Genomic DNA, 10462 nt, shown 5'->3' on the forward strand with positions numbered 1-10462 from the left:
GGAGTTCGAATATTTGTCCGGAGTCCCGGATGATATCCCGGACATCACGAGGAGTTCCGGAATGGTCCGGAGAATAAGATTCATATATAGGATGTCATTTTATGTGAATTAAAATGATGCGGAAGGTTCTATGGAAGGTTCTAGAAGGTTCTAGAAAAGTCCGGAAGAAACCACCAAGGAAGGTGGAGTCCCGGAGGGACTCCACCTCCATGGCCGGCCAACCCTAGTGGGGGAGGAGTCCCAAGTGGACTCCCCCTATGGGGGCCGGCCACCCCCCCATATGGAAGGGGGGATTCCCACCTTGGGTAGGTTTCCCTATCATATGGAAGGTTTTGGGTTCGGGTCTTATTCGGAGACTTGTAGTCCAACACTTGGGGCTTCCACCTATATAATGAGGGGCCAAGGGGAGGGGGCCGGCCACCCCAAGACCACAAGCTGGCCGCCCCCCTTGAAGTGGCCGGCCACCCCCTTCCAAACCCTAGCCGCCCCCCTCTCCTCCATATCTCCCGCGTGCTTTAGCGAAGCTCCGCCGGAGTTCTCCACCGCCACCGACACCATGCCGTCGTGCTGTCGGATTCAAGAGGAGCTACTACTTCCGCTGCCCGCTGGAACGGGAGGTGGACGTCGTCTTCATCAACAACCGAACGTGTGACCGAGTACGGAGGTGCTGCCCGTTCGTGGCGCCGAAGGGATCGTGATCAAGATCTTCTACGCGCTTTTGTAAGCGGCAAGTGAACGTCTACCGCAGCAACAAGAGCCTCCTCTTGTAGGCTTTGGAATCTCCTCAAGGGTGAGACTCGATAAACCCCTCGTTGCTACCGTCTTCTAGATTACATCTTGGCTTGGATTGCGTGTTCGCGGTAGGAAAATTTTTGTTTTCTATGCAACGTTATCCTACACTATCCTCCATAACTGCTTCCACAGGGATGTTCATGTCCAGCCTCCGAGCAGCACCATCCACCGTATCTTTTCCGTCTGCAATGCCCTCTGTTCCAGTTTCCGGGGTAGTTTTCATAGGGCTGGTTCCAGTGTCACCGAGGTCACTGTTGTCATCCAGCGCAGCTTCCTCTGATGGTCGTTTCCTCGATAAGCCAGAGTTTTGACCGCCACGGCCGGAGAAACCACCACGCAATGGTGCACGTGGTTGAAACTGGCGTGGGGCTGGTGCAGGTTGATTAGCCCGACGAGTGGCTAGCATCCAGGTCCCAAACTGTAGTTGTTTCTCTTCCCATACACCGTCGCCACACTCCTCATGATCGTGCCCCATTAGGCCGCATCTTTTACAAAAGAAAGGAACTTTTTCATATTTAACCATGAGTCGCTTCCTCCCCTCCGGTAATGTGAGGTGAACAAAACGTAGCAGAGGCTTCTCTATGTTAACCCTGACACGAATGCGAGCATAGTTTCCTTCGAAGAATAGTTTGGGTGTCAACTGAACTTCGTTCACTTTCCCAATTTTGCGAGCTAGATCATCTACAATCTCAGGCTTCCGGTACAACTCAGGTATGCCAACAATCTGAGCCCAAACGATTAAGCCATTGAACACAAAATCCTCTGGAGCACTCAGTCCGTCGTAATCCTCAATCAGTAGACCAAAGCCTCTGAATGTCCACGGCCCTTGATGAACGACCTTTTTCCAATCCCCCAAACAATGCATCTGAAAGATGAATAAATTTTCTCCCGCTTCTCTACAATTCGGTTCAGGCGACAAGTTCCAGATGCTCTTCATCTTTTCAAACAACGCCTCTGCACTAAAGTTTCTAGTTGTCAGTACCTTGCCGATCGCCAAGCAGCGAGCCTCGTCCTGGTAGACTTTTGCTTTCTCAACGTCGATCACCACGTCGTCAAGCTCGTCCTCGTTCAGCTCCAGATGCGCGAATATATCATCGATGTCGATGTCCTTCCCCGCCGCCATCCCAGACGGCCCCGTCGGCCCGGTGTCTTGGTTTCCTGCCGGCGTGCCCGACGGCCTAGCAGATGCTTTTTCCGCCATTGCAGATCCTCAGCCAGAATACGTTTGTACGTGCGTAGCTCCTTGAGACGGGAACTTGCAGAAGACGGAGATCCTGTGTCTTGGGCTCATGGCACCGCGTGTGATATGGACTGCTCGAAACGGGGTAGAGATGGACTCCAGATCCCGCTCGCCGATCGATCTCACGGAGGCGACAACGTCGCCGCCGGAGCAGGAGGGAAAACCTAAAAAAACATAACTTTTTGCTTTTTTCCGTTACATTACATTTTTTTTTTCATTTAACCATAGATAGAAAAATTACATAAACTACTACATAGTTTGAAAACATGGTTGAAACATTGCAAAATGAGAAAACTTAACTAGTGTTGGTTTTACGGGTTTCGTGTTCGCTGCGAAGAAAGAACACTCTGAGACACTCAGTCACTCAAACTGGAAAATCTAGCTGGGTTTTGTGTGTTTTTTGTTCTTGGATGTGCAGGAAGAACATGCATAAACCTACACTAGTGGCTTCAATTGGCCTGTGGCCATCTTCGCTGCAAAAAAAGAACACTCCGACAGTTGTCGGTGCCCTCGTCAGACGCGTTAGTGTGGTAGTGCCTATGGCGGGATGTCTTATCGAACACCTTGAAGATCATCTTGTTGTCGCCTTCGTAGAGAAATCTGAGAAGGAAGCCGGCCTCAAGGTTGTGGGTGCGGGAGAACTTGTCCCATTAGGTGTGCAGGTACATCTTGCCATGCCCGTCGAACAAGACCTTGACACCGGCAAAAGCCGCATCTGGCCTCCCGCAGCTGCAACTCGGCCGGCTCGGCAACGTCGACGAACTCTACGAACTTGTCCGACAGCCGCTTGATGCCGAGGGGTCCTCGTCGATGTGGAGAATGAACTCGAAGCACCTCGCCTCATGCGAAGAAGACGACGGCACATGCGACAGCGAGCGCGGGGTGATGTTGCTCTAGCACGGCGGCCCCAACAACGGTGACCGCGCGCCCGCGGCCTCGACCGCCTCATTGGCCACCAGGACCAGCCATGGATTATCTCACGGGTTTGTGGGTGGGGATGATGAGGCAGCCCATCGTACACCCTTCTTTATACGCCGGAGGCAGGCGAGGGGTGTGGCACACTTGGCAACGGTATTTATTTCTCATCGGTAGAGGTGGGCGGCGGCCGCTCCGCAGGCGAGGCATCACCATTAACGTGGCACGAAATTTCGAAGTAATGCCCCGTCGCTACTACTGGTGCACCTGAGAAGAAGCATCAAACCTAGGTCGATGCCAGACGAGCCCAAGGGAGAAGCGAGCGGTCACGCGGTCATGCGGTCACGCGGTGCGACTGTGCAACGTCTGCCCAGACGCATCTGAGGCGCATATTTGGGCCACGTGCGTCTCGGTGGATAGCGTGGTCACTATGCATCGGGCCGCCGAGCTTGGGTGCACATAGTCTCGCCCATTTGGGTTGGTCCGTTGGAGATATCCTTACCGTTCGCGGGGCCAAAATGCAAGGCCACCGCAAACGAACCGCGTTTGGTGAACACGTCCATCTGAGTGCACTATCACCCTATTTTTAGGTTGGTTTTGCGGTCAAGTATCTATCTCACACACGTATTTGTTCGTCTCGGGCTCTCTATCAAGCCATGCTTTCCCCTTCCGAATCTCTTCCAGCCGCCACCCACGCTCATGCCCTAGTTCGATCCATGGAGACCACAGTGCCTCTTGCCTTGCCCGAGAACATATCGGACGCCACTCTTGTCACTGAGGTCATAGATCCCACCGTCATGGCCACATATGTTGCCACGATCGACCCGGCTCCGACTCGTGGCCACGGTCGTCCAAAAAGGCCGCGGTGCCCGGTTTGATCAAGACTAAGAAGGAGCTCACGACGGAGGAGAGGGCTAAGGAGCCGAGGAAGCGAGCCCGTCATAGAGGCAATGTGAAGACCAAGCTTACCACCGTCCCGGCTGCCCAAGAAAGGGTTAAAGCCCTAATATACGCTACCCAAGTTTAGGCCCGCACTAACGCCGAGGTCATGGCCGTTCAAGCGATGCTTTTGGTCAATTGTCACGTGCTGGCCAACGCCCAGGCTACGAGCTCCCACGTTCATCAGGCCACGCGCCGACACCGTCCAGGTTGTCAGGGGACATTTCACCGGACATTGGCGAGTCTTTCTTGCATGCACCGTCCCCTCCGAACATCGATCTCAACATCCTTGTGAGTGGCTCGTCAGGGAGTGTGGAAAGGAATCCCGCAAAACGCTTGTTGTTGGACGCCCTCCTCGTTCCACGTAATCTGCTCAACGAAATGTCAGCGTGGCCCAGTTCACCCTTCGACCTCGTATGATTCTCTTCAGTTACCGTCATTGCGTCCATAAATCTAGCATGCTTGCGTACGACCCGATGGCATGTGTATCCGGCCTTCTTCGATAGGGACGAGGCCTTGATCAACAAAGGGCCCATCACCGAGACCCAGCATACCACCGAAGTTGACACCCAAACAACCCCGATGAACATCGAGGGTGAGCCATTGTTCGAGGACGAGATCGCTTCCCAAGCCACATGAAGGTCCGGAAGGACCATAGGATGCATTCCTTTGTGAAGCATGGATGGAAATTGGACACAATTCAATTTGTGGTGCCCAACAAAAGGATGGCACATCTTGGAAGAAGATTTACAACTACTTCCATGAGCAGAAACACTTGGGTGCTCACCCTTTGCAAGGCCTCTCTCACAAAAAAAAGTGGGAGTTGATTCAAGAGCAATGCACCAAATTTAACGCCTCCTACACAATGAAGAAGTGAAAAGTTAATGGCATTGGTATTGGGAACTTGGGGTTCCAAGCTTTAGACCACTTCAAGGTTGCCAACAAAATGAAAGCTTCAAAAAGGTCCATTGTTGGACGGAGGTAAAAGATTTTCCCAAATGGCACAAGATCTATGTATCTTATGACGCCAACATAAAGCCTAGAAAATCTAATATCATCGATGTAGGTGCTTGTCAAAAAGCTTTGGGGACGCGACTAGATATGCTCTAATCCGATGGAGATGCTGCACAACCGTGTAGACGAGCCGAGGCTCGTATTAGAGGGCCCATCTTCGGCCCGGCCTATGTTATGTTTTGCTTGTCTACTCTGTCCACACCACCAATCTTTCACGCTGTCGCCCTTCTCTCTTCTATTTTTTTCTTCTCCTGTTCTTTGCCTCTAAAGCCCGGCTCGCCGTCTCTGCCTCCGCTCCGAACCACCACCGCGCCGAGACGCCAGGGCCTCACCGTACTCTACAACTACACCCCGCGGCGCCGTGCTTGCCGCGTGCTCCTCTCCCGCAACCGCCGCCGGAATCCCGCGGCTCCTCCCGGGGTACCAGATTCTATTGCGTGTCCGGCCGGCGTAGTCCGTTTCTGAGGAGAATCGGAGGCCCCGCGTGTTCAGAGCTGGGAAGGCTTCGTGACGAGGGCTGCCGGCGTGCATGGAGGCTAAGGTTTTCCTCGCGACTCCGCTCCCTCCTCCAATCTTGCATTTCTTCTCTGCTTAGGATGGCGCCGCTGCTGTTTGGTGGCGCGTCTTGCGGCGGGGTGGCTCGGCCGTGGCGGTTCCCCTCCGTGATCGCGCCATCCCGACCGAGCTTTTCTAGGTTGCTTGCGTTCGTGCGCGCGCGCGCGCGCGCCTTGTTGGAGCAGGGCTCTGGCTTGGATTTGGTTAGCGCGGCCGGGGTTCTTTCCTGGCTCCGCTGCTCCATGCCGGGGATGCCCGTGGCTTTGCTTTCGGTATTCTGCCTGAGTCGTGCGGTGCCCGGCGAGTTTGATTGGGTAGGTCGGGGTGGTGGTGCTGGACATGAGATTTGGAAAAGGAAATTAGTGCGTATCGGGGTCTGGGAAATAACTCGGATTCGCTCGCCATGGAGATTTGGGTGCTGTAATACCATGGCTCGCTCGGAGACTGCGGGAGATTTTGAGAGGTTGACGGTAGATTGTTGTCATGATTCACTGCTTGATGCCGATAATTAATTTGCAGTAGTACTTTTAATATCCGAGTCATTCATCCTGCCACGACTGCACCTTTGCTTATTTTTCTGAAGCATTTTCCACTTGTGAGTCATGTCCAACGATGGCGCCTCCTCGGCGGTGGTTATACATGATATGCATTGCCTTTTATTTGCTAGCTTTCAACTTAGTGATTACAATTTTTCCATGTAATATGCTACCGGGCTAGTCTTTGTAACTTGTGGAGCTTCAAAGGTATAGGAGTATATCAGTTTGATGGTCCTTGCTATCCTGCTTGCCGTTGCATTTTTTCTCAATTACCATTGCTGGAAATATGCCTTTTGCAAATGTTTTAGTGGATGCTGGAGAACTTAACCCCTTTTTGTGGAACTGTTTTGCCAAAGTCCTATATGAGCTCTGTTAACGACTTAAACGTCTGCCTCATACTTTGGAACTTAGTTACTAATGTTAACTATATAATGTTTCTTTTTCAATTATGTAATCTCTCACAACTTGTTTTTTTTCTTATGATTTTGGTAGATGGAGCCACTTGAACTCGAAGACAATGGTGATCACCAACCATCTTTAGAGTCTTCCCTTGATTCAGGTGTGATATATGACGACACACCTATATGTCCACGCATTGGAAGTGAGTACCAGGCAGAAATCCCCAAACTGTCCACAGAGGGTGAGCACCGTCGGTTCATCATGACCAGCTCACATGAAAGCATGGTACTTGATTATGATCACCCTGGTATGATTGGGCCAGATATATCAATTATGTGGGCATCAAGTAAAGTCCATAACGAGGAGATACTACGAAGGCAGCATTCTTCAGAAAGTGAAGCAAGAGCCAGCAGCCAGGACGAGGATACTAAGCTGAACTCAATTTCTCCAATCCAAAAAGATACAAGTGACCATGATTCAGCAGACCAGGATCCAAATTCAGTGGTGCCCGTTGATCAGATGGAATCTGGCAGCAATCTAGCACAGGGTGAGAACTTCAATTCCTGTTCTACTCAAGAAGGTCTCAACTTTACCAATAAGCCATTGACACAGCAAGGGGAAATCAAGCAATTCACTCCACTGCCTGGTTTATCCAGTTCCCTTTGGAGTGGTATTGAGGCAGAATGTTTTCTTCTTGGGCTATACATTTTTGGCAAAAATCTAAGCCTGGTGAGCAGGTTCCTTGGCAATAAGACTGTTGGTAATGTGCTCTTGTACTACTACGGAAAGTTCTTCCGAGGAGATGAGTATAAAAGATGGTCGGACTGCAGAAAAGCAAGAACTAGGAGATGCATTCTTGGAGAGCGCATCTTTACAGGTTCTCGTCAGCAGGAGATTATATCTCGTCTGAAATCTATAATCCTCAAAGAATCTCATGATTCACTACTCGAGGTATGTTGCATATATAGGCTATATAAAGAATGTTCAACTGGCTGTGCTGTCCGGTTTTAAGAAGTTATTCTCTCTAGTTCGAGCTTTTGGTTCCGCTCGTGTTATTCAAAGTAGCACTTTTAATCTTGATTGTTCTACAATTTATACTACTACATAACTGAAATTTTCAGGCAGCATATTCTGTTTAGTTCTCTACTTCACTTCTATATCAATATTTTAACTACTCTGGTGTTTTTATATAGATTTTTAGCTATCATGTTTTTTCTTCTTTTTCTAGTTTTTGTTAAAATTACTTGGCGTTGTTTAATATAATGTTCCCAGAATAAAGAGTCGAAATTCATGATGATCAAAGACTGAAAAAAATCCTAGTTTAATATGTTAAAGAGCCATAAAATCTCATTCAGCAAAATATTTCTTGTTATAATTTGTGGATATGAACTATTCTTAGCTCTGTTAAAAATTTGAATGGATCTTTTTCTTTTATCATCAATTGCCATATGAATTGTATTACTTTGAAATGTTGCAGATCTTCAAATCTTTTAACAACGGACAGACATCTTTAGAGGATCTGGTCTTTTCTATAAAATCCATTGTTGGAACAGAAGCTTTTGTGGAGGCTGTTGGAATTGGTAAAGGGAAGCATGATTTGACTGGATTTGTTCAGGACCCATCTAAGCAAAACCAAGTTCTTTCTATTCACCCTGACATGCCTACAGGCAAAGATTGTTCCTTGCTTGCTTCGGAAGATATAATCAAGTTTTTAACAGGTGGTTTCAGAATAAGCAAGACAAGATCAAATGATCTTTTCTGGGAAGCTGTCTGGCCCCGTTTGATTGCAAGAGGGTGGCGTTCAGAGCAGCCCAAAGATGTCGGGCCAACTAAGAATTGCATTGTGTTTCTTGTGCCAGGTATCAAAAAGTTCTCAAGAAGCAAACTCACTAAAGGTACTCATTATTTTGATTCTGTGAGTGATGTCCTTAAACGAGTGGCAGCGAATCCCGTTCTTCTTGAGCTAGAGGTTGGTGGAACGGATAATGGTGTTACTGCAGAGCAAAATGGAAATTCCACAGACATAAATCTGAGCCAAGATGCTCCTTTGGATGGCTACCCAGAGCTTCCAAAATTCACAGTTATCGATACCACCTTGGTCCAGGGGGAAGAGCCATTCAGAGTCAGGGAACTGAGGAAATTACCAGCTCATGCAAATGTTCGTTTTGGCCCTTCACATTATTCTCATAATACTGTGAGTTGCAGTTCCTCGGAGGAGCAAGATGAGGATGATCAATCAGCAGATGACCAGGAAGTTTGTCAACGAGTTACAGATGATGTGAATGGCGCTGAAATGGTTTCGGTCTGCAATGAAGGCAAAGAAAACCAAGTTGATTTATTGCAGAACATGTCCACTGCACCATCCTTTAGTTATCCAGTCAATGGCTATTCTTCTAATGGCAGTAGTAACAAAATTGATTTGGCATGCTTCTTTGGCCCCAAAAGAAGAACTGAAAGGCGCAAGTACTTATCCCCAGTGTCAAAGCACAGAAGATTATCCAGCTGTAGCAATGATCAGACCCGTCGGCGCAGCTTTTCTTTCTCGAATGGAGATGGTTTAGTGAGAGAGAAAATCAAGCCACTGTCGACTTCGTCAAAACCAACTGTTGTCGATATTGGTGGTAATATTCAGACCAAATTAATTGCAACATGTTCCATGAAGGAGAAGCCATATAAGCAGGTAACCGTTGCTTCAAACTCTCGTACCAACGGAAGGTTCAAGGAGAAGCAGAATGTGTCCAATTTAAATAAGGACAAGTCTTTTGAGTGCAAGGGCTCGGCGATTCCTAAAGTTCGTTCAAAGATCAGAACCACTAAGGCAAATTTTGCCAAAGAAGGGGTGCGTATTAGTAGTTTGGTTGGTCAGGTTAAACCGGAGACAGCGCTAGATGATAACCCAAGCACAAAGGTATGTGTCGCTTCATTAGACAACCATGGTCACATGAAGACTGAGGAAGCTCTCACTGTTTTGAACAGCGATTGGGTCCCTGATGTTTCAGAGGCAACAGGAGGACCTACTATCCCACAACCTAATCTGGCTTCACTGGTGAATTCTCGGAGGCACGGAACCAGGAACAGAGCTCCCACAGCAAAAGCTTTGGAAGCGGTTGCCTTGGGGCTCCTTGGAGGAAAGCGCAAGGATGAACCAAAAAGCCCAGGGACAAGCAGGCCTCGCAAGAGAGCTCACAAATCCTGGGTTTATGCGCCTACAAATTGTGACACAGACAAGTCGAGCATGGAGGTTGATGCGCAACTGTGAACGGATTCTTTTGTGATTTTCGGGTGTAAACAACGGCACCATATTGACATTGTGGATGATCAGTATCAACTGGAACAGGAGGTCTTCAACTTCAACTGGAGTTGACGAGCTGTCTGCATCGTTCTTGTGGTGGACCTTGCATTTTGTTATATTGTAATGTCTGCAATGTAATCGTTAGCAGGTTGGCCTTTAGATAATTGAGTTGTATGCCTGTGAAGGCTTGCAAAACGCAACTGGTACTGGAGAAAGAAGAGTCCATGCCCTAAATTAGCCAATTTATTAGTCTCTCCGATCCATAACAATTGTCGGGGGTTTAGTTCAAATTACTCCAAATTTGAACTAAAACCAATTATTATGGATCGGAGGGAGTATGTGCTTAACAGGATTAATCTTTTCTTAGATCGAAGGATTTCTCTGTGTAATACATATACCATCAATGCTTCTGGTTTCCACTTCACCATGCAAGTTTGTGCAATAGGTGCGCGTGAGGTGAACCTATGCACCTCACGACCATGTGATATTGAGCAGAAAATTCTTGGTATTACATGCTATGTAAGAATGTTGTCTATAAAAAAAGGATAATATGTGGATTGTGCATATTGAGGTTGCATGGGCAACTGATTATGTGTATGAATAGATTAGTAGCAGCTGGATTTAGTACGATGTAGTGTTGTACTCCATCTAGTTCTCTAATGGATGTCGTACAACGAGAGTCAAACTTTTGGAACTATGGCCAACAATATTTTCAGAACATTTTAATTTTTTTTTTCTTTTAAATTAGGAAAATATATATGTTAGACACACCTCTCATAT

At 48.1% G+C, this 10462-nt stretch overlaps 1 protein-coding gene across 2 annotated transcripts; it reads left to right on the top strand.

Annotated features, from left to right (window-relative positions):
* The first annotated feature begins 5109 nt into the window (after positions 1 to 5109).
* On the top strand, positions 5110 to 10106 carry LOC127323212 (uncharacterized). Of its 2 annotated transcripts, XM_051351385.2 has the most exons (4): positions 5110 to 5441; positions 6484 to 7341; positions 7868 to 9298; positions 9390 to 9579. In XM_051351385.2, the coding sequence occupies exons 1-4, from the start codon at positions 5430 to 5432 to the stop codon at positions 9438 to 9440; spliced, it is 2352 nt and encodes a 783-aa protein (XP_051207345.1). In that variant the 5' UTR covers positions 5110 to 5429; the 3' UTR covers positions 9441 to 9579. The 2 variants fall into 2 exon arrangements, with proteins under 2 accessions (XP_051207345.1, XP_051207344.1); XM_051351384.1 differs by having other exon boundaries at positions 7868 to 10106.
* The last annotated feature ends 356 nt before the right edge of the window (positions 10107 to 10462 follow it).

The sequence above is a fragment of the Lolium perenne genome, chromosome 4 (genome assembly GCF_019359855.2).
Source record: "Lolium perenne isolate Kyuss_39 chromosome 4, Kyuss_2.0, whole genome shotgun sequence".
Classification (NCBI taxonomy): Eukaryota; Viridiplantae; Streptophyta; class Magnoliopsida; order Poales; family Poaceae; genus Lolium; species Lolium perenne.

Coding starts and splice junctions, on each gene's coding strand:
- LOC127323212 (XM_051351384.1), top strand. Junction 7,342..7,867: donor CTCATGATTCACTACTCGAG/GTATGTTGCATA, acceptor GAAATGTTGCAG/ATCTTCAAATCTTTTAACAA.